Source organism: Cavia porcellus, unplaced genomic scaffold (assembly GCF_034190915.1).
Source record: "Cavia porcellus strain 051 isolate PalLab524CR breed Dunkin Hartley unplaced genomic scaffold, mCavPor4.1 scaffold_22, whole genome shotgun sequence".
Taxonomy (NCBI): domain Eukaryota; kingdom Metazoa; phylum Chordata; class Mammalia; order Rodentia; family Caviidae; genus Cavia; species Cavia porcellus.
Genome location: NW_026947505.1, coordinates 22,010,099 through 22,034,275, shown reverse-complemented (window position 1 = coordinate 22,034,275; position 24,177 = coordinate 22,010,099). Strand labels below are relative to the sequence as shown.

Genomic DNA, 24,177 nt, shown 5'->3' with positions numbered 1-24,177 from the left:
ATGAAGAAATAAAGAACATCTAAATTTTGTGTTTCTTGTCATTAGTTTTTTCAACTTGCATATGTTATAAATATTATATATTTTCCATCTTGGATTATTAGTTTTTTCCAGTTTAGGTAGGTAATATTTTTATATATTATTTGCTGCTGAACATATATGAAATTTGTTTTTATTGTCTTACTTTATGACCTATAATGTACCCTCATAAAATTTCCACCATGCAGTATAACATTATTATCTTCCTGAATTTAAGCACTTAAAGACTTATTCACCCTGTATAATTCAGAAGGTACTGAATCCATGGTCCAAAATGTGCTGGATTGATGATCCATGTGGTGCTGATTTATAGGCATGCATAATAGAAGATCTGTGGGATCATGAAGACTGCCACCCAAAATTCAGAAGACCCAGGATGTGAGGTAGCGCACCCCTAAGAAGTCAGTGTGTAAAGCTATGAGAGAGAAGACACAAGTATTGGAGGCCTCAGAAGTTTGAGGGTTCCAGGAACATGGAATAAAAGTTACAGAGAATAGAATCACCCTAAAAAAGAGGCCATCTGGGTTTAAATCAGCAGTGCCATAGAGGTGAGGGTGACCAAACCTGTTGGTGCTCACATTCTTACCACAATCTACCTTGAATGCTGTACACTGAGCTATAGGATTTCATATTTCTCCTGCAGGGTTTTGGTGTTCCTTTGGTCTGATTCCTTTCTACACCCCTTTTGTCCATTTTGGAATGGGAATCCCTATGTTCTATCATTGTATGTTGAAAGTATTTAACTTTCTCTTTTATTTCACCAAGGGCTCACAGCTATGAATTTGCTCTGAGTCATAGGAGACTTTGAAGTTACACTTTTTAGAAATGTTGGATCTGAACCATGGGTGCATCTTAAAGATGAACTAAATGTATTATGCATAATGAGATCAATGTGGGTCTTTTTAGGCTAAGGGAAAGTTATGATTTATATACCTTAAATATCTCCCAAAAATCCCATGTATTTGGAAGGTAATTGGATCAGGGTGGCACTATCATAGTTCAATGTGTTGTTGGAAAGTGCGAGCTTGGTGGGAACAGGTGATTCACTGGGGGCATGACCTGGAACAGTATATTTCCACAACATGTGACTCCTATCCTTATTTTAACCTGAAGACACGGAGCTTGGGATCCTTAGAGATTTGGGCATCAGTTTTCTCAGCACTTGTGTATTTCTGGCTGATGATTTTCTTCACATAATGTGAGGTATAGTGATAACTGCAAAGAACGATTTAGTTTCTGCACAAGCTGAAGATAAACCATCAAGAAAAGGTGTGGGGTCAGAGTGCCCTCCAGAGTGTTATAAACTCTCCTCAGGGCTAGAAATCCTCTTGTGCATGACAAAGACCTATTCCATTAAAATTGCTGAGACCACTGAATACCCAGAATAGGACTGACTTACTTGAGTTCAGGCTATAGTGAGAAAGCTAAGAGAACCACGATAAGCAGAATTTTCCATTTACATGATCCTGTAACTCTGAGCCTCCCCACATCCCCCTCTACTTGTCTGTGAAGCTGTTTAGATGCAACCTAAAGGCAGTATATCTTCAAATCAATAAATATGCAAAATATAGTATGTAATTCTATTTAATTCTATTCTTGAGCAACCTCAGTGAATAATAAGGAGTGGGAGAGAGATTTATCTTGGTGGTGAGAATCCACCTCGTGCTACATTTTGCCAAATTGTTTTAATTTTCTAATCTTTTGGTTAAGCCATGCCAATTTTTGGAAGATTGTCATTAATTATATAATGCCAATAATCATCTAAGATTTTAAATAGAAGCAATCTGAATAGTATTCAATAGGTGTAATACCAATAGAAATAGTAATAAAATCAATAGAATATATTGCTTACAGGATAACAGTTAACTGATTCTGCTTAATTTTTTTAAAAATAAAGAATTTGAGCCAGGCATGATAGCTCACGCCTGTAATCCCAGCACTCAGGAGGCTGAGACAGGAGGATTGTTGCAAGTTTGAGGCCAGGTCTGAACTACAAAGTGAGCTCAAGGTCAGCCTGAAATACATAGAGAGGCCCCGTCTCAGAAAGAAAAAAAAAGAATTTGAAATTTGATGATGCTTTAGTATACTATGCTACCGATGAAATACTAGATTTTCACTGCATGAAAGCATGTACTTAAAATGGTTTCAATGTCCTAATTTTTGTGTGTATTTAATATCATTCTATTTTAATTCTGATCTTTGTGATAATTTATAAGTTTAAACAAGTTTATTAAAATGTGATGAATCAAGATGAACTGGTGTTAAATGATCCAAATTTCAAAGTAATTTTATGTGCTCTGAATCATGGCTAGAATTTGTAATTCAATTCTTATGTGAGCTGAATTATAAAGTTCACACATGAACTCACTGATAATTCTTTTCTATAAATGTCTGATTCTGTTATATCCTTTTCTTTAAATATCTGATTCTGTTATGATTTGGAGAAAATAAAGGTCATGTCAATATTCTCTTGGCTTTACTGAAACAGACACCAGGTAGAGCTATTTCTGTCCCTGAGTTGATCTAAGGGTAGATTGGTAAGCAACCATCTTTGCACTTGAGCAGAAACAAATTGTTGACCAAAGCTGAAGCAAGCTCTGGAGGCCATCCACCTCCTCATTCAGAGGAGAATTGGAGATGCAAATGGGCCAGAGAAAAGGTCACTGTGCAGAGAAAGACCAAATACAAACCCTGACTCAGGCAGCTCTTGAACTGCAGAAGGGCCCTGGGGAAGGAGCCCTGATACAAACAAGTTCCTGCTATAATGTTCTTTTTGCTTGATTCCCAGAAAAGTTAAGCTTCTTTCTCGCCTGCCGAGGGCTGTGGATATGCTGTAGAGTTTTAAAGACTAATTTCAGTGTCCTCTAGCTAAAGTCATTCTAGTATATTCCAGGTAGTGAGACTCTGTCTTGATGATGCTTTGATACAGTTAGGGAAAAGAGGGACTGTACTTTGTCTGTAGTAATTCACAACCTCAAATGTGCAATAGTAAACTCTATGTGAAAATGGCATCAACCCATAACTCACATGTTCACATCCTGTGGGGGCATTAAGGTTGGTGGTATAACATTCACCCTTTTCTGCAGGACCCTGGCTCTCAGTTCTACTCTGATGCTTCATTTTCATTGTCATAGACTGAGGTTTCATTTCGAAGCTCCAGAATAAGTTTTTAGATTCCAGTGACAATGCATAGTGACATCAGATGTTGTTGGAAAGAAAGATTGTGGAATTCAACTTTAAACTACTGACCTACTTAATTGCATGAGGTGGTGCTTTCCCAGCATGAGAAAATTAAGAAACATTTGCCAGTGTTTTCCAGGAACTCATCCCTTCAGAGTCACATTATCCTTCTTATAATATAGACTGCAAAGAAGAATTACTAAGCTAGTCACACCAATTTTCTAGTTTATTCAGGCTAATGTGTGGAAGATGTTATTCTCCTACCTTGACATTATTCACAGAGAAAGTGTTTCGCATCTAACCCTTGTTGTTCATATGCAATGAAAAGCACAAAACAAAAGATAAATATGATACCTCTGCCTCATTGTTGGTTCCAACAAATCTTATCATCAATAGTTATTCATTAATTCCAAAAACGAAGTATGAGTCTTAGCAAGTCATACTTGTTTTTATGTACAATATAACTGAATTAATTTCAGACATATAATAGTACTTTGATAAAAATGAAATCAACATTATTTAGTTACAAAGCATTCTCCAGTTATAAATAAATTGGAAATTATGTCCCAAAGTTTAGTAAATAACATTAAATTTGGAAAATACAACACTCACTTTTATTTCATTTAAAAATCATTATGTTATTAATACTTGTGCCTCATTTGTAACCATGTTAAATAATCAGGGGTTAAAAACTAAAAGTGGAATATTGGTGAATTAAGTAACTTCCAAAGTTGTAGAAGTTAGGCAGCATTTGGCATAAGACCTTTAATTTTAATGTTAACCAATTTTTGCCTAGAGGTGCTAGCGTCCTTGTCTTCTCTCTCAGGCCATCAAAAATGATGGTTCTTCAAAGGAAAGCCTCCAATATGCCTGTCTCCTTTAGATTAGTCAGAGACTTTTGATGCTTTGTAAGATCAATGCCTATATCAACCTGAAGTCACCATAAGAAGATAAACCTTTGGCCCTCCTGCGTGCCTCAAGACTAAGGAACCAAAGAAGAATTAAATACAGGTAGGAAGCAGACAAAGACAATCATAATTTTAAAACTGCACTTTTACGAAGACTATAACTTTAGAACACAAAGTTACCCAACATTATCTATATGTGCATTCTTTTTTTTATTTATGCTTCATTTCTTCAGATCCATGACACTAATATCCCTCAAAGGCTTTATTTCCACAAATTAGCTTAGTTGATAAGATAAAAGACATAAATCTGATCAGGAGAGAAACAGATTCAAAGATTTTAAAGAAGGTTTTTAGGCGAAACATCTTCAATCACTCAGATTTTTAAAAAATGCAAAAGAAAAGGCCCGTGCCTTTCTCCCACAAAATGGGCTATCATTTTACTTGTAAAACGAGCCACTGTTTCTCTACCTATGAGTGCACGATCATTTTTCTCCTGTAAATCAAACCCAAATTTTCCAAGGATTCACAAGTCCACAGATTTCCACTGCCAAAACCAGGTAAATATTCCCAGTGCTATATTACAGTGTGCTCTCTAGGGACCATAATCTGTGTTTTTGACTGTGTGTCCTACCTAAAAGAGCCCATTATGCCTCTTTAAAAATCATTTATACTCATATTAAAATAGTTTAAAGCATGACTATTAGAATAACTTCCATATAGTGCCAGCATTTTCTTTATAATTTTGCCTTCAATTTACAGGAGTATTTTAAAGTTACTTTATGTATTTGCCCCATTAGACCTATGATATTGAATAAGAATTATTTTAGTTCTATTCTGTTAGTCTTATCTTAACTACCTACACACGTCAAATTTATTTTATGAGTCAGTGTGTTCTCTCGACCGGTCTCTGTCTCTTTCTATCTCTGTCTGTCTCTGTCTCTGTCTCTGTCTCTGTCTGAATCACACTGTCTCTCTTTCTTTCTGTCTGTCTGTCTTTCTCTCCTTGTAGTTCCAAGTTGCTATTTCACTGATCTCTATCCCAGTTATGAGTATGGCTAACATTTCCTAATGTGTATAAATATCAAGATAAGGAAAAATCTTTGAAGTACAAATTAAGAATAATGTTAATGTTAATGTTATTAAAGAATGTTGATTCTTTAATAGTAAATTATAAGCTTACATGCAATGGCAATTTCTAGTTCAGATTCTACATTTTTTTAGGCAGAAAAGAAAAGAAAATACAAATTAGGAAATAACATTTTAAGTCTTATGAGCGTGTGTCTAGGGCTTAATGGAGAGAAAAATGTAAGAGACAAAAGGAAATCATGAGAGGCCCATGTGCATCTCCTGCCCTGGAACAAACGAGGTTAGTACGTAGGTGAAACATAAAGCAGAGAACAGCCTGTGTGAACATGACTGTAGAGAACAGAAAAGCGAAGGAGAAAGTAGCCAAATTATGAAACCAGGGCAAGTTTGCAAGGAAGAGAAAAAGAACGAGCACAATTGTGAGGGTAAAAATGAGAGGCGTTAAAGTGCAAAAGGACATGGGTCTTGCAAGAGACTTGCAGTTACACAAGGCAAAAGAGAAGGACCACGGAAATGTCCTCCTTAATAACTGGGTGACAAAGTTGTTAGACAACTGTGAAAAGACTGAGGCCTCCAGTGTGTCCTCTCGCTCTTTCTCCTTTTAAAAGGTTGAAATTGCTACCAGTTGAGGTAGGCTAACCATTTCACTTCCAACACTAACTACAATCGGCAAACCAGTAATTGTACATTTTTCTAAAATCTAGGCCTACTGTATTTGCACTTCTATATCCTTAAGATTTTATAGATATGATTACAGAATTCTCAGTCTTCTGTGATATCCTGTAAGATATTCTATTGTGAAGCTTAGAAACACTGCATGTCTTAGTACTGACAGAGAGTATGCAGCGGTGTTCATAGTAATGTATATTGTACTGCATTTACATAAAAATTTATGAAAGAAAAAGTGTAACTTAGTGGAATTTTAGATTCATTTTAATTCTTACAGAGACATTAGAAAGCTAAGTACCTGAAATATACCAGCCTCCAGATTATAAATACAAACATATTAAGATGTCTAGAAACTTTAGCACATAAAGGAAAACAGTGTCCTTCACTAAACACTGTAATCCCAAATGAGAAATTCAACATGCTGGTATTCACAGTCAATGAAGTACACAGCATACGTTCACTCATGAATAAAACCAGCATGTAGCCAGACCTCATGAAATGTATACACTAGAGAAGTTAAAAATTACTTTTCTGATCTTTATTTGATGTGTTTCTTTCCTATTTTTCTGAAACCAGTCTTTTCCAAGGAAAACTTTGTTTTGTTTCTCATTTGAAAAGAGAATAACTCACTAATTTTGTTCTGTTGATCATCCAGGTATTCAACATTCCATAGCAAGGAGAAAAGGTCAATAATGATGTATGTAAATCTTTAGCTCAAGCCTCTATGATGAGGTCTTTCACAATTTTGAACTTTTGTGGCATTTCCAAATTCTTGATGAATTTTGGTCTTTGATATTTGGGAAAGATCTATCAGTATTCAGAGGAATTTTCAAGCATCATCAAAATTTAAGTCATTTTGTATTTTTCATAATACTTATTTGTATGTTTTAAAATAACAATGGATAATCATTATAACCAAAGTGAGGGATTTTCTGTGATAAGATCGTCCCTCTATATACATCTGATTTATTTATGTCACCTCTTTCTCTTCTCTCCTCTTTCTCCTCTGCCTCTTCCTGTATAGTTTTGACTGGTCTTAACCTAGTAATTCTCCAGCCTCACTTCCCCTGGTGCTAGGATTATGTGTGTGTCACTTCAATGTTTTTCTTCTTATAAGGAAACCAGTTATTTTGAATTTTGATTTTAATGACATAATGAACTTAGTTACCCTTGTAAAGATCCTACCTCTAGTCACAATCACATGTTGTGATCATATTCTATGAGACTAAGATTTCAGTTTTAGGAAGCCCTAATTCAGCCCCTAATACCACTGATTTCAGGTGAAGAGGAAGAGCCAAAAATGCTGATTTATGGAGGTCTCTGCTAGTAATAGTTTTATTATCAAATGTCAGTGTCAAAATAAATCATTCTTTGTTCTTAAAAGATGTGATTGATCCCAGCCAGGTGTGGCGGCTCATGCCTGTAATCGCAGCACTCAGGAAGCTGAGACAGGAGGAGTGTTGTGAGTTCAAGACCAGCCTGGACTACAAAGTGGACTCAAGGCCAGCCTGAACTGCAGGCTGGCCTTGAGCTAAAAAAAAAAAGGGATGTCATCACATAAATGGGCACATAATTATACCCCCTCACATTTATTACTGTGGCATTTTTGTTACAGAAAACATTGGTCACTTTTAGCACAATCTTTTGCAATATTTCCTCATGTCATTTCTCCAGCCCTTCACGAGACCCACAAATCCTGAGTCATCTCGTCAATTAATCTCCCATTTGGTCTCTGTCTGGCCAATAGTGCAGTGGTTACACGGGTTTCCTTACTGGCCTGTTTCCTGATTTGCAGTTGCTCTCCCCCTGCCCAGAACAGTAGTCTCCAAGACTACTCTATGACACCTGATAGTCATTTAAGGAATATTTTTTGAGTGAATATGGATTAAATTTAAAGATTTGCATTAAGATACAATTAAAACTATTTAGTTTCAAATTATGCCATTTCAGCTGTACAATCTTCTGCACAAATAATACCTGGAAACTGTTGTTACTACAGTGTATTCTCTGGCCAGGTCAATAAGACATACAATACAAACACTTCATTTTAATTTGTGTAAACTGGTTTGCAATCACTGATCTTTCCTGAGCAGCCCCTCCTTGTGTAACCAGTTCTAACTGTAGTACATGGAGGGCTGAACATATGTAGCTCAGTGGCACAAGCACCTGCCTGTCAAGTGCAAGCTCCTGAGTTTGATTCCGGGTACAAAAGGAAAAAAACCAGATAGCAAGCAAAAATGAGCAGAGTTTTGTCCTCTGGGCTCTTCATTAAGTCTTTGCCATTTTAAAAGTCTTTTTGATGTGAGTATAAGATTTCAGAAACAAATCCCCACATACATCCATTCTTTTATTATTTTGCATAAATAGAATGTCAATTTTAAGCTTGGTGCTTGGGAAAGTGAATGGGGAGGACATTTTTCATCCTGCCTTGTAAATGGCTGTGGCTGTGAGACTACTTCCAGTCCAGGGAATGTCAGTGTAAGACAGCAGCTCAAACTGAACCAGCACATACCCCTTGCTGTCTCTTTTCTGAGCCCTGCTTTTCCACCCAGCTGCCTGGAATACAGATAGAATGGCGGGAACCTTAGTTGTGAATTTGCAATACAAGAAATATCCCTTCCCAGGAGATAGTGAATGGGCTCCAAAGAGTTTAACTCCCCAGAGCTTTGGGAATCACAGCAACATCGACATTTTGCTTCTCTCTTTATGTGAGAAAGAAACCTGTTATGTAAATTATTGTTGTTTTACACTCACACACTACCAAAAGCAATCCTACTTCAAACATCTCATAAACTTTAAAGCAAAATGAGTGATTTGCTGAATCATTTAAAAGAAAAGAATCAAAACACGGAAAACTATCTGCAATAATAATCAAAGGTCTTTATTTTCTATATTTACTTCTTACAATCATTTTGGAAAAATAGTTGTGTCTCCAAATCTACTTTCACTGAAAGAAGCTGATACGACTAAATATTATTCAGAAGTATTATGGAAAAATATTTATTCCTGAAAAACAAGCATTCTATTCCGTTTATATTTTGCACATACTTCACACAAGCACAAAGGGAAGGTCCACGGTCAGAAGTGCAATCTCTTAACTGAAGTCCAAGTCAAGTCTCTTAACTGAAACACTAAGTCAGAAGAAAGCCTTTGGTAAATAGAGACCTAAATTTGAGGGGTTTTTTTAATGCAATAGCAATAAAGCTGTCTATAAATGTGAAAACAGAAGATCCTGAAAGTCTGTCTTAAGAAAGTCTTTATCATTGTTGTTGATGTTCTCTTACCTATTCTGAGATTTAGTTAACAGCATTCTCTCTGCTTAACATTCAAATGTAGATACACTGCTTATTTGCTCTACTTTTCTGAATAGTGAACTCTATAAATAAACTCATCAGTTTGCTTCTGTCATTACCCTTCCAGAAAACCTCTCACACAGCTGTAATTAATCTATTGTCTACTTATCATTAAACATATTTTTGTTAGAGAATATATAGCATCTGAAATTACAGACCTCTTATAAGCTAAAGACAAATTTTAGGACTTTCTAATAATATTTACAATGTAAACATCACAGTTATTACATCAGAATAAAATAAATCACCACATTCACAACACAGTATATTTTATTTGGTTTTGCTATTGAAGTTGTTTTCTTGAAATAGTTATGTAGAACTCAAAATGTAAATTACTTTGTCTTCAAGAATTCTGAAAAAGAAAGAATTAGTACTTCAAACAAAGATATTTTTATTTACAGGATTATAATCTCATTCACTTAACCACTCATTTAATAAACGTGTTTTTCTTCTGCCCTTGTCAACAGCCTGTGGCATGCAATTGTATTCTGGCACAATCAAGGGAAAATCTTCCCGTAGACTGATTGTCATAAAGAAACTGAAATGTGAAGGGCACTATAATTAGTCATTAATAATTATATATGTGTACTGTTCGCAAATGGATAACTCACAGAACTTTCTGCTTAGAAAACCTATCCAAAGCATCCTTTCCATAAAGAATACAAGATAGGATTTCTTATGATCTTGCAATTTACAAAAGATTGTCTTTATGTTTTAGTGTCTGTCGTATTTTTTAATCTCAATGAAGAAAGCTTTGTCTTAAGAGTTTTTCAAGAAGCTGATGTGATTAGCTTTCATCTTGAGCAAAGGACTTGTTTCTCTGAAATGTCTACACTTAATAAGGTATTGATGTGGGCAGTTTGTGGCTATATACTTCCTTATAAGGGGATAATCTCATCAGGGGACAAAGGTACCTGTCAGGAAAATGTCTTTTAGAAACTTAAGGCACTCTTGATGCCTCTTGAGCACTTTACATCACCACACCAGGAACTGTTGTGATATTGTGAATTATCATGAGCCTGTTTCGAACTAATTTCCTTAACCTTGTCAGGAGTTGAAACCCTGCCCAATTTTAACCTCTACAAACAAGATTTTATCGAAACACAAATGTTTCTATTCACTTTACATATTATGTGTAACTCTCTTTGTGCTGAAATAATAGTGTTACATAGTTATATCAGGAAGCAGACAGTGCACATAGCCAAAAACATTTCCTTCAAAACCCTTTAGGGATAAATCTGCTGATATTTGGTATGTTAATGACTTGAAATTTCTTTAAGCACTTGCCCCATATTATAAAGATTTGAATGAATCAATACAAACATTTAATTTAAGAAAGAAATATGTTTTGCTGCCATATTTAGTATAGTGCTCATGTTCACTTACGAGCCAAAATTTGAATTTTGCAGCATGACATTTGCTTATGTGAAGAACACAAACTCAGGGTGTCCTGGTGTACTCAGAGTAATGTTCTGTGCTATAATTTGGTGATATTTTCCTATATCTAAATTAAAAGAAGAGCTAGTGGACAATTTGGGACTATATCTTAAATTAATAAAAGCAGTGTGGTTTAATTCTCAATAATAAAGTCAGTTTTTCTCATGAGTGTGAGTCAGGCTCCCTTGTTTTGTTCATCTTGACACAAAGGTAGGAATAAGGCTGAATAGAGCAGGAATGCCACGCAGATCCCCTACTGTGTGTGCTTTGTGAGCAGTATCTTTTGTGTGATCAGAACATTGCATGAGTCATTTTCAGCTGTTTACTGGGTTGGATTCACTTAAGAAAGAGGGGCTCTTAGATGAGGGCTCACGATAAAAGAAATTATTCAGCCCTAAGATGTTTTGTGCCCAGTGACTCTTCCCAATATGCATAATTAGATAATGGTTATAAGAATACATTGAGAATGCACAAGTATACTCACCACTTGTTTTGCTCCAAAGAGCTTTTAAATATTATTTTCCTAGCTCTTCAGTCAAGTCAGGAGGTTGTTGCTGAGTGCTGTGGGTCAGAAGGAGCAAACTGTTCATGGTAAGTCTCTTAGATGCGAATGCTTCCCCAAAGAATGATTATGACATAATGAGTAAGCTATTCTCTTTGCTCTGCAAGATGCATTGAGACTAAACAGTCATCCCTGAGGTTAGTTGCTACTTGTGAATTGTTCCTCAGTCTTAGAGTAGCTAAAATTATTCTTGTAGACTTATGATCAGTGAGAAAGGAAAGTAAGATTTTCTGATTTCACCCAAACAGAACTATACTTAATACTCATCATGTACACAAAATTAACTGGAATTTAAAAACATAAAGCATTTCACTCCCTTTCTCTCCAGTCCAATATTTGCACACCATAGAGAGATGTGGGTTTAGAACTTTAGTATACAAAATGATTCGGCTGAATTTGATAAGTATGTTGAACATCCACATTGAAGGAGGTTCCATGTACTATCAAATGGCTAATTGTAGTTCCCATGTTTCAACACTTTTGATGAAACCTATTCCCAGATTCAGACTAGCCATCATGTTTAACTGGAGTGGTATGGCAGAATCAGCTGGAGAGATATTTTAAAATGAAAAAATAGCATTGAGGTCTGAACTCCCAGAGGAACTGATTCCTGGCATTTGGTTTTAGGTAAGGCCCAGATATTAGTATTTATGAAATTCTCCAGGGAGGTTTAAAATTAGCCAATGTTGAGAATGACTGCTTCTCAGGGCATCCGTAGTGAGTGAGGTAAAGAAATGTCTACATGCTTTAGCCCATTAGATGGCTTCATAGCTTACATTTTGAAAGTCATTTACTATTTCTCATTTTTAAAAGTTTCTTTCTTTCTTCCGTTTTTTGTTTTACCTCCTTTTCCCATTCAGAACTGAATTCAAGTACTTCTTCATAGCCATTTGTTTTCTAAGGCGAGTGTAGGTGTCAGTGAAGAGGGCATCCGAGTGACGTCTGTTCCGTTCAGGGTCCTCTAAGATGTCAGGGTCCTCTGAGATGTTACTGCTGAGGAGTGTGAGGAAAAGGAAATAAGAGTTTAACGAGTGGTAGACGTGCAAATGTCGCAAGTTATTTGATAATGAGACTCATGCAGTTTGAGTGTAGATGCGTAAATGGTTGGTACTTAGGAAAACTACAGTTGTCTGAAATGAATCAATATATTACTAAAAAGGCAGAGTTCCTAAACGCATGGACTTTGTTTTGTTCAAGAATACACATTTTTATTTAGCTAAATTGAACAGTGCCAAAGAGTTCTCAAGTTTTGAACAAGGTTAATAATTTAACATCTGTGAAATATAACTTACGGATTGATATGTTTGATAAAAAATTATGAATTCTCTTTACCTAACTCGCTTTCCAATCAGAGACTCAAGGTATTTCCTGGCAGATAGTTGACCCAACAGCCTACTATAGTCACTGGTGAAAACTCCATCAGCATGTCTGGTAATTCTAAAACAAGTAAGAAAGTATAGCTGTTATTTTGTAAATCATTTTCTGGAGTATCATTTTAATTTTTAAAAATGGGGATTATCAACTTATTATAAAAACTACTCTTTAAAATCTAAATCCAAAAAGAAGTTTCTTAATAGTCTAACAAAAGATATTTTCTAGCAACTAATATCAACATTTTTCTTTATCTCTAGCCAAGACTGAAAAATTTAGAAATTAAGCAGTTTTAAAAGTATATTTTGAATATTTCATCATTATTATGCTGTGAATCTTTTAAGTGGATTTATTGCTAAGAAATATTATCTATAGTATATTTCAACCATTTTCTACTTGCTATTTTGTTTTTCTTCCTGCTAGTCTAAATAATGATGCACGCAGTGGGAAAATACGTTGATTTTAGAAAATTTGCAATCATACTACACTTTTGTTATTTATTTTACCAGAATACTGGAGACAAACCAGGATCTTAGGACCCACAACCAACTTTTCCATGCAAGTGAGAAACCTTGTATTCTTTGTCTTTGGCATGAAGCTATTTAGTCTACAGTAAAAAGTTACTCAAAGGAGCAGTTCTGTGAATGAACAGTTCTAACAGAGTCTTTAAAAAAAAAAGCATAAAGATGAAACTTTCCACAGCAGCTCTTCCATTAGCAAATCTGAAATGCAGTCATTTCAGACCCCATCTACAATTTTGAAATTGTGTACAAGAGAATGTATGTGAAAGACGAACATCCATCCCAATTTTTTACAAACTGGTGCATGACAATTATATGCAGCTGCTAAAGCTGCTTTAAATCACGTTGAATGAAGCCATGACGTATGAGAGTGGTAGTGTTATCATAGTAGTAGCTCCATAGTGAAGTGAAACTCGGACACTTCCAGAATAATTTTCTAAATAAAATAAAATGATACAAATAAACGCACCTGGATTCATCATAATAGGGTGTGTCACTTTCAGCTGGTGCATTTTGCAAGATGCCAGAGTCTGCTCTTAATGCGACTTGATCATGGTCATTTGCTCCTTCGAATGGTATTCTCTCATTCATCCTACTAGGGGAAAATGTGTTAGAAGTATAATACATTCGTTCCTCAGAATAGTTTGCTCATGGTTTGGCAACGATTTGAAATAAGATACTCAAAATCTTAAAAAATATCACCAATTCATAATATAAAACAGAACAACTTGAAGGGCTTCTGTGATTTATGAGAGCACAGAAAATTTATGAGAGCATAGAAAATTTATTGTTATCCCATGAAATAGAAGCCATTCAGTGTCTGTAAGCCAGCTGTAGCAAGCAGAAGTGCTACATAATTCAATCCTACAAGAACGCTAAGGAGTGTACACTTCCTTGGTGTACTTCACTACATCAAGAGTATTTCCACTTTGCAGCAGCATGAATAATAGGTAAAAAGACTTACATAAAATAGAAGTAAGCTATGTATTCAGTGTTAAAACTGAAATCAATTTATGTATGATTACTATAAATTTGTGTGTGTATGTTTACTATAAATTTTCCCAAATATCTCTCAAGATTTGAATATTTTCTGCTTTTGTCTTTCTAGTCCCTAAATATTGCTACAAAGATTTTCTTTGGTATGATATTTTCTCCTGCATTCATCAAATCTAAAGAATCTTTTCATTTATGAATTTTCCCTCAGGCTCCATGAATTTTTTTGAGGTCTCTGATCTTATGTATTAATACAACTTTTCTAAGGGATAATTTGACTATACGTGAAAATTTAATGTTTTTGTGGATGCATGAACATTTTAAACAGTGTACTATTTGTGTGTGTGTGTGTGTGTGTGTGTGTGTGTTCACAATTAGTTCAAGTCTTCAAGGAGGTACAAAGTCCTAGGCACTTCTTGGATCTACAGGCTAGGAATCAAGGCAAATTTGAGTAGTTCTGTGACTGTTTAACAGTCATCATATAATATTCAGATATAGCCATTGTTTTGTAATTGTTGAAGTAACCATTTGACTTTGAACAAATTTCACAGAGTACATTAACATCTGAGAGAGTATTCATTGTCTTAAGCATATCTGGAGCAAAGAATCAGGAATGGGTAAATAAAAATTATTATTTGTCTTCAGATATAATACTACCTATAAACTGAAAGAAATCAAGCTACTATAGATTTTTTTTTACTTTTTGCCTGTTTAACATAAATTTATTTTGTGTCAAGTGAAGATTTGTGGTATTTTTTTTTTAGCTTGAAATATGGACTACATATCCAAGGATTTTTAGTTCAAATCAAGTACATTATGGGGAACTATATCTCACTAGATCCATTTTCTCGCATTTTATAGTATTGGCAGTGTGATTTTGCCTAGATTTCTGTTCATTATAACCTTACAAATATTTCCCTAATAAACTTCTAATTTTACAATTATATACTGATTGCCTTTGAAAATGAAACTAAATGAGTTTGACTTTGAAACAACTTCTCCCCCAGAACTTGTACTGAAGTAAGGTAACAGTTAATGAAAGTTTATCCTCACCTAACTCTGGCTTTGAGTAACAGCCAAAACTCCTTTCTTCCCCTGATAAGTTCTATAGGTGAAACTAACACTGATAGTGTCTCTCAGGCTCTGAAAGTGAATTCTAGGATTGAGACTACCATAGTGACTTGCTGTTGGAAAATAATTTGCTCAACACATCAAAGTATTTGAAGGATAAGTGGTTTGAAATATTTCAGTGTCCAAAATAATATAGGAAATTCCAATTTAGAGAAAGAAGAAATGTTCAGTTGTCTGATTATGAGTGAACTTATCTCAGAGGGAAGCTTACCTCAGAGCAGACGGTGGTCCGAACACAGGCCAGGTCAGTGCTTGTGAGAAGAGCACACTGAGAAGCATCAGGACCACAAGCAGCTGGGGCCTGCTCCTGGCTTCCATCTCAGCCTCTGGAGACAGACAATCACATCAGCGTTGCCAGTCCTAATCCCCAGCGAGGGAATGCTGAGAGGCTAGGGGTATTTGTGAAGGCTTACAAAGGGTACGGAAACAGCAATTTTTCTCTTCAAGCTAAAGAGTTAAAGTGCAATATGACTGCTTTTCAAATCAAGCAGATTTCCCTTGGTGAGAAGTGTTTGAGAAAAAGTAAGATTCTTTTTTGTGTGATGTCCATCTCTTTCCAGGCACTTCATTGGCCCAAGTATATATTAACTATCACTCTATCATGCTGCAAATAAGCCTGAGGAAAATATTTTATAATAGAATTGTAGCATCTACTTTTAGTATCTATTGTGATAAAGGAAACAACTTCAAGAAAATGTTTTTGCTACTTTATCCTTTCAGCATCTGACTACTATAAAATCAGAGTATTGCCTATTTAATATTTATGCTCTGGTAAACACACATGAACATGTTTGTGTGTGTATATATACAAATATAGAGTCTATATACTCATGTACATGAAAAAAATTTTCATATACATGACTTTTTCCTCTCTGAATTGTAGTTATTTATGACAACTTCAAGCTTAGGTTTGAACATCTTAACTTTAACAGGAAAATTAACACACAACAGATTTTGCTATAAAGGAAAAATACAAATTTAAAATCAAAGTTTGTGTTTATTGCATTTGATTCACTTATACATTTCATTTCTAAACAATTGGTGTATGAAAGATTAGATCTTTAAGGTGTTTCTCAAAATTTAGATTCAAAATTAAGAGGAAAATAAATTCTTTCCAAATTCACTTAATCAACATGGAAAATAGAAAGAGAAACAAACACTTTAAACTAACTTGAAAACTTCAAAAGTATCAACTGAACTTTTCAGACAGACATCTATATACAAGCAAACAAAGTCTACTCTAATGCATTGTTTTATTTCAAAAAATCAGTATTTAATAATGGGGCAAACAGAACAAAACATCTTCCAAGGACAAGGATTCAGAAAATCTATTCATAAAGAAGAAATTGAGATATTTCTACTCTTAATAGATGATTTGAGAAACTTGTATTTTTTCTCTTGCAGAGAAGAAACATTGTGAGATTTTTTCAAGAGAGAGAAATATTCAGTATAACTCTGAAAAATGTTCTAAGAATAGGAGGAAACAAGAAAGGTAAAGTTTTCACTTGCCTTGTGGGTGATGCACCTCAGGAATCTTCTGCAGGGCGTTGGAGCTGTCTTGGGTGCTGAAGTTCTGGAGGCCAGAGAGGCACAAATGCTTCTCTGCCCCAGCACTGGCTAAGGCTTGGCTGTTAAACCAGCTATTGCTCTGCACTGTACCCTGACCAGCATTTCAAAGTCCGTCATTTTATAGGGCTTATACTCAGGACTGAGCAATCACAAAGCCCTCTGAAAGACGTCACAGGGGATGAATAGGGCTTGACGTTCTTATTAAATTGTCATTATGTCTGATACATATAAATTTATAGTAACTTCAAAATGCAAGATAAAATAGGAAATTTCCTTTTTTAAAAAAACAAAAAGATGAAGCTTAATGCAAAAATGTCTTAATATTTTATTAGTTTCAGTGAATTAAGAGAATGATTATAGTTGTCTAGCCAGGACCGCTGGGGTTCCATTAAAAAAAAAAGGACTTTATGGAGAAACAAGTGCAAAAAGCAAAGAAATATTTATGTTTCTTATATTTATGAATGTATAATTGTTTCTAATTACAAAACATCAATTATGCTAGTGACATCATTTTTATAGTATTCATATGGATTCTGATTTAGTCTTTCTTGATACATATCCTAATTTTGAAAGTAAGCAGAAATAATTTTTACCTTTCTATGATTACTTTATATTTCAGGATTAAAGTTTTAACAAATCTCGTAAGAGAATATAATGTGCACACTCTTAAAGCAGTATTACTGTATCATGCTTTGTACAAAATGTTGTAATTTTCAATTTGTCTTCACATACATTATATCAAATGAATAAAATAAATTATCACATTATAGATCTCAAGATATTGAATAGGAGTTTTCTTTATAAAACTCCTTGCATTATGCAGAATCATATTGTTTACTTCCCTAACTTCCATCACACACAAATCCACACCAGCTTTTTAATATTTCCAACTCAATCACCTTATCAGTGCTTTCAGAGAATTCATTGGAAAGCATTTACAGAGTATTTGATAACTAATTTCTATTTGTGGTCTACTCAATCAAAGTAGCCTAGCATACGTTCAGTTAAGGGTTAAGGTCAAAATATAGCTACACCAAGTGGACAACAAAATGGCCTCCATTCTTTTTAAATAAAATTTTCTTTTTATTTAAAAAACTTAATGTGTGTAGTCTTTTTTTTTTGTCCATTCCTTAATTGAAAATGGCTCTAAAGCCTGCTTTCTTTCTTCTTTGAGATTTTCATATCTATTTGCTGCATTCAAAGTCAGACCGATCCAGTAAAGAATATCTTGCTATGCTTAATCATATTTTCTAATCCAGTTACAAGAAAAATTAAATGAATTAAATTTCAAAATGTCTGGAAATTTGTTTCCCAGTTGACAGCTCTGACCTAAGCCAGAGTTCCTGTGGCTTAATTCCAGGAAATCTTTTTTTAACTGATTATTATAAACTAGAGGTTGAAATTGTTCTCATATGGAATTTTTTTTATCTTTAGCTCTTCGTCACCCAATTCTCAGTGAAGCAATTTTATTTAAGGCCAGAAACAACAAAAGTAAATTGATTAAGGATCACAGACAAATAAATACTGAAAGATAAGCAGAAGACATGAAATTTGATTATTATTTGGCCTTAAGCAAGTACTTAGCATTCAAGAAGAGTAACTATTATGTAGATTTTTCCAAGGTAAAGACAATTTTACACTATACTAAACACAAAAGTAAAGGGAAATAATTCAATTTTCTTACCTCTGAACAAAATAAACTAAATCAAAAACTCCATTCTTTTCGTAAGAGTTTAGATGAGAAAGAAAACCATTGCAAAAAGGGATCATAGCACCATCTGCAGGTTCAAAATCTGAATTCACAGATTTACAAAAATGTATTGCTCTTTCTTTTCCCTTTCTTTTTTCTCTTTGTTTTTTTCAAGGAAATCAAGTGTAAACTAGAGGTCCTTTAGATAGCTAGTGGTTTGGTGCTTCCAGAAAAATAATCATAAGAAAAAATTGCATGAATTTATTCTGAATACATGCTACCATAAACTCAACAAATGCAGCTGTGAAATTAATATTTAATCTGCTTTCCCCTACTTTTGACATCACTGTGGCAAAATTTATTTTCTACTTTAAGGTTCTGCAATAAAGTAATATTTATCACAAAAGGAGCTCGCATTCACCAGGTAGGACACATCTTCAAAATCCTTGCTTTAAGGTGAGGGAGCAATTGAATTAAAAATAGCCAAAGTATGTTTATTGCATTATTCTAGTTTCCCCAAAGGGGCCTCGCTTTGCATTCATTTTTTAAAAATTCTTTTAGAAATAAGTAAACTGATGTCCAGAAATTTAAGTTATTTTTCAAATACTTAGGTGACTAGCATTATACAGAATTGGAAACCAGACCTTCTGATCTTGATGGAGCATTCCTTCTTGTAAGACTGGTAATGTACAATTGTTGTAATTGGCATTACTGATAATAATAGGTCAGGTTATAAGAAATACATCATAAAAATATTGTATAAATACAGAAAAAGCATGACCTTTAACTAAAATGGCATTTCACCTAAAATGTACTGGCTGCAGGGAGATTGAATGGAAAGAATTTTCAGTCTCAGGCAGAAATCCAGATTCACTGCATTGCCTTAGTGCAAAGGGTTACCTGAGGGTCCTCATTTCCAGTAGGGATGATGTGCCTACATCTGTCTCTGTGTGATGGCTCTGGCTGCCCGGTCTCCCTAGCTCATCCCCAGCCCCAAGACTTGCCCTATCTGCAACAGTGATCCTAGGGCTTGAAGACCAGGTAAATTTTGAATCTACTGGTTGTGAGCCAAGTACACTCATCACATTGCTTTTATATCTGTCAAGCTTAGGGTGATGTTATAATTTTAAGTGGTTAAAAAATAAAAGAATACACTATAACATGTGAAAATTATATGAATTCTAAATGTCAATGCCCTTAATGAAATTATGCTCATCACATATGTATGCTCTGTGGTTAGGGCTGTTTTTTTTTGCAAAACAAAAACTTGCAAAAACAAATACTTGCAAAAACAACACTATGCACCTTGCAAATCCTGAAATGTTTATTCTTTAATCTTCATTGAAAATGCCTGACAGTCTCCTATCTAGAACTTCCTCTTGAAAGAATTGAAAGGGTTGTTGGCCCAGAATGGACACTGTAGCCGGGAAAAGCCTCAGCCGCAATCAGGGAGCTCCTGTCTCCCCCACCCCTAGAGATTTACCTGTAACTCTATATCCCACCACCCTTTGGAATCTGCTCCTGGCACCAAACGTGTGCCAATGAAATACCTGTGCATCTCTAATGGCCCTAGGGCACTACCCTAAGCTTAGGTTACTTATATCCCCCCCACGCCACGTGTCTGAGAGAGAGATCGCCAGACTTTAGAGGCCGGGGGAGTCATTCATCTCTCTCCGTGTTCTCAGAATAAAGGTCTCTTTTTGTTTTATACTTCTCATCTTTTGGAAATACTTTTCATCTTTTGGAAATAATCCTATCATTTGGTGCCATGACTCAATCAGCAGGTGATTGACTCCTGGGACAAACACACCCAGTTGAGTCCCCAGCCGATTCACAAACCGGTAACATCCTGGCTTAATTCTGAGCTTTTTCTTCTGCCGAGAGGCTTTTCACTTATCGCCGGCCGCCTCCACGCACCACCAACCAGATTGATTTCAGGTGAGCACGCTCCGGGAAACTTGTGGCCCTGGGCCAGGCCCCAGTGGACTGTTCTCCCCTGTTTGCGTGGGTCTGTGGCATTTTCACGTCTCTATGACAGCCCTAACCAGGGTTTTTTTCTGGGCTAGCCTGTGTCCACACTAAAATCTCTCACGTTCTTTGGGTTCTGACAGCCCAAAGCAGAGATTTTTGGACCGCCCTCACTGAACAAATCCCTCTTCCCTTAAAAGCCTCACGCTTTCACCGGCAAAACTGCTGCTGACCTCACGTAAACTCCACTTGTGAATTTCTCAGTGACGACTAGAATACACGAGTTTTTGGAACCTCACCGGCTGTGTGGCGCCACAGAATCAGTGACGACTTATTCTCTGGAACAGTTTTTTTTCTTGCCTAAATCAGTCATGGGAAACATATTTCCTAACTCCCAAAAAACGCTTTACAATGCTTAATTTCCAATTTACGTACTTTAAAAATTAAAAGTACCATAAAAACTAAACTATTAACTTTTTACTGCCAGGAAGTTTGGCCCACGTACCCACTCCTTGGCAAACGTTGGCCCAGGGAAGGAACATTTGATGTCTCCATCCTGCAAACACTGTGTGATTTTTGCCAAGCCAGTGACAGGGTGATAGAGCTGCTGTACATCAGTCATTCCTAGTTCTGAGAACAGGCTCCTCTCTCATTAAGTCCTGTAATCCCACGCAAATGGTCTTGGCTAGCTCTGCTGTGACCCAACCTATTTCATCTCCCTAGGATATGCTTGATGATGTTCCTCCGATTTTTTCTTCTCTGCCCCACCCTCCCACTTTTCCCCAAATTGATTCCTCATCCTTATCTCGCTCCCCACCGCCATCCCCCTCCCCCGCCCCTGGTCCGTCTGCACCGAAATTACCTCTCACTGCGCGATCCTCTCTCTCTCTGCCTTCCGCGATACAGGCTTCTCCCAGCAGCTCTGCTCTGCCCTCTGACACTTTCTCACCGCCCGCCCACCACACTAGATCACGTTCATTGTGCCCTCCAGCAAGCAGCGTGATTTTTCCATCTTGTGCGGGGAACAGTCATCATGCAGCAGCTCTCCACCATGTGACAGGGCGCCGCCATGTTCAGGCGGTTGCCGTGGCGACAGGGCACGCTATGTTCAGGCAGTTTCCGTGGTGATGGGGCACCGCCTTGTTCAGGTGGGTCACATGGCAACAGGGCACTGCCATGTTCGGTCAGGTACCATGGCGACAGGGTGTCGCCATGTTCCTTCAAGTCTCAGGGTCAATGGGCGCCCTCTTGTGGCTCCTCTTGTGAACAGCAACAATCCTCTCACTGCAAGGCACACAGCGTGATGCCATCTACCCGTGTTCCCTCATCCCAGGGTGAGCGGCAACTGCTCTATAGCCACTCTGCAGATAATTGCTCACACGCATCTACTGGCGGATAGCTGCCCAGTGGCACTCTCCTCCACATTCTTCTCCTCAGGCTCTGCTAACCACTTCGAGAACAAGCTGGCCCAGAAGGGCTGGTCAATATCCACATGCCTTCCTCCCTCTCTGATCTATCCCAGATTACCCATAAATTAGGTAGCTTCTCTGTTGACCCACAAAATTATATCAGGCAATTTGAATTTATTACTAATTGTTATGATTTACATTTAAAGATGTTTATGTGATTTTAAATACCATCTTTAGCTCACAAGAGTGAGATCAGCTGTGGCAAGCAGCTCGAGAAGAAACTGACCGCAGGCATAGGACAAATACCACTGACAATAACCCTGGGCCTGTAGCTGTGCCAGACCAAGATCCTAACTGCAACTATCAGAATGGACAAGGTTCAACAAAATTACATAAGATGATTGAGTGTCTGATTGTGGGCCTTAATAAGATCGCTCATAAGCATACTAACTATGACAAGCTTTTACAACAGGTCCAGGAGGCTAATGAAAACCCGGCTGTGTTTTTAGTCGGCTTTGGGAGACCTTAATCAAGTATACTAATGTAAACCCAGACTCTCATGAAGGGATGATTGTTGTTAACTCTTATTTTATTTCACAGTCTGATCCTGATATTCATGCAAAATTACAAAAGGTTGAACATGGCCCTCAAACTCCACAAGGGGATCTACTTAAATTAGCCTTCCGTATCTTCAAAAATAGAGATAAGATTCAAAAAGAGGAAAAGCAAGCTCAAAAATTAAAGTTTACTAAATATCAGTCTACTTCTTAGCAGTGGCACTCGGAGCTCCCAAGACAAAAAATCTACAACAAGGTGTGGCTGCCCGAGTCCCACCTGGACCGTGCTTCAAATGCAGCAAACAAGGACCCTGGCATTCCTCTTGGGCCCTGCCCACACTGCAACATTAAAGGGCATTGGGAGAGCAATTGTCCTAACCACCAGCGAGCCACTAGGCCATCCTCTAATCCCTCGCTCTCACAGGAGACTTTGTCAATGCCAGATTCGTCGCTGACTGACCTGCTCAGACTTGCTGCGGAAGATTGATGGGCCTCGGGGCTCACAGCTCCCACTCCGGCAAACTTGTCAGAGCCCCGAGTCTCACTGGAGGTCTTAGGTAAGATAGTATCTCTGCTTGTGGATACAGGGCGACATACAGTGTACTTCCTGAATTTTCAGGACCTTGTAGTAAGTCCTTGATTTCTGTTGTGGGCATTGATGGCCAGCCTAATCGGCCTTTGCAGACTGGGCCTGTCCCATGTAGATTCCAGACTCTTTTCTTTACCCATAGCTTCCTAGTAATCCCAACACGTCCCACACCCCTTTTAGGTAGAGACCTTCTTCAAAAGCTTAATTTTTCCTTCACTTTCTCTCTCCCCACAACCCTAATCCTCCAAACAGCCTTACAATGCATCGCAAAGCCATTCTCCCCTCTTCCTCCTTCTCTGGTTGACCCCAGGGTTTGGGACACATCCAATCCCACTCTGGCTACACATGCCATGCCTGTTTTAATCCATCTCAAGGATCCCTCAGTTTTTCCCTGCATTCCCCAATACCCCATAGCTCCCCAACATTTAAGGGGACTTAAACCCATAATTAAGTGGCTTTTAGACGAGTGGTTTTCTTAAACCTACCCATTCACCCCACAATACTCCCATTCTCCCGGTACTCAAGCCTGATGAGTCCTATCGCCTGGTACAGCACCTTAGGGTAATAGTGCTGTTACCCCGACTCACCCAGTTGTGCCAAATCCCTATACCATGCTCTCTCATATGCTTCCCTCTACCACTCACTTTACAGTTATAGATCTTAAGGATGCCTTCTCCACTATCCCCCTACACCCTGATTGCCAGAACCTCTTTGCATTCACATGGACTGACCCAGACACTCTCAGGTCTCAACAACTTACTTGGACAGTGCTCCCTCAAGGGTTCAGAGATAGTCCCCACTTCTTTAATCAAGCTCTCACTACTGACCTCACAGAACTTGATCTCAAACCTAGTGTTCTTCTTCAATACATAGATGACCTTCTATTATGTTCTCCATCCCATATGTTAGCCATACACCACTCAGCCAGTCATCTTAATTTCCTTGCTAGTCGTGGATACAGGGTCTCTCCTACTAAAGCCCAGATAGTCTCCCCAAAAGTCAAATACCTCGGTCTCGCTCTCACCCCCACCACTTGCTCCATCACCTTAGATTGTAAGGCAATTCTTCATGATCTCCAGGTGCCCACAACTAAACAGCAAGTTACATCTTTCCTAGGTCTAGCTAATTTCTTTTTTTTTTTTTTTTCT

General features: G+C 37.0%; 1 protein-coding gene across 6 annotated transcripts; it reads right to left on the bottom strand.

Annotated features, from left to right (window-relative positions):
* Nucleotides 1–8,739: 8,739 nt before the first annotated feature.
* Vip (vasoactive intestinal peptide) lies at nucleotides 8,740–21,439 on the bottom strand. 6 transcript variants are annotated; one of them, XM_023564558.2, is made up of 7 exons: nucleotides 21,337–21,439; nucleotides 15,459–15,573; nucleotides 13,593–13,718; nucleotides 12,564–12,668; nucleotides 12,075–12,224; nucleotides 11,154–11,230; nucleotides 8,740–9,584 (listed from the first exon to the last, which is right to left on the bottom strand). In XM_023564558.2, the coding sequence occupies exons 2-6, from the start codon at nucleotides 15,563–15,565 to the stop codon at nucleotides 11,185–11,187; spliced, it is 534 nt and encodes a 177-aa protein (XP_023420326.1). In that variant the 5' UTR covers nucleotides 15,566–15,573; nucleotides 21,337–21,439; the 3' UTR covers nucleotides 8,740–9,584; nucleotides 11,154–11,184. The 6 variants fall into 6 exon arrangements, with proteins under 6 accessions (XP_023420326.1, XP_063088986.1, XP_063088985.1 ...); XM_063232916.1 differs by having other exon boundaries at nucleotides 13,593–13,715; nucleotides 21,337–21,438; XM_063232915.1 differs by lacking the exon at nucleotides 21,337–21,439 and adding an exon at nucleotides 16,757–16,990 and having other exon boundaries at nucleotides 12,075–12,221.
* Nucleotides 21,440–24,177: the final 2,738 nt, after the last annotated feature.

What these genes read in the sequence shown, in the direction of transcription:
- Vip (XM_023564558.2), bottom strand. Translation starts at nt 15,565, where the DNA reads ATGGAAGCCAGGAGCAGGCCCCAGCTGCTTGTGGTCCTGATGCTTCTC. An exon ending in GGACCACCGTCTGCTCTGAG is followed by an intron (nt 13,719 to 15,458) that starts GTAAGCTTCCCT and finishes ATTTTCCCCTAG; the next exon opens with TAGGATGAATGAGAGAATAC. An exon ending in GTTCTGAATGGGAAAAGGAG is followed by an intron (nt 11,231 to 12,074) that starts GTAAAACAAAAA and finishes TCTGACCCACAG; the next exon opens with CACTCAGCAACAACCTCCTG.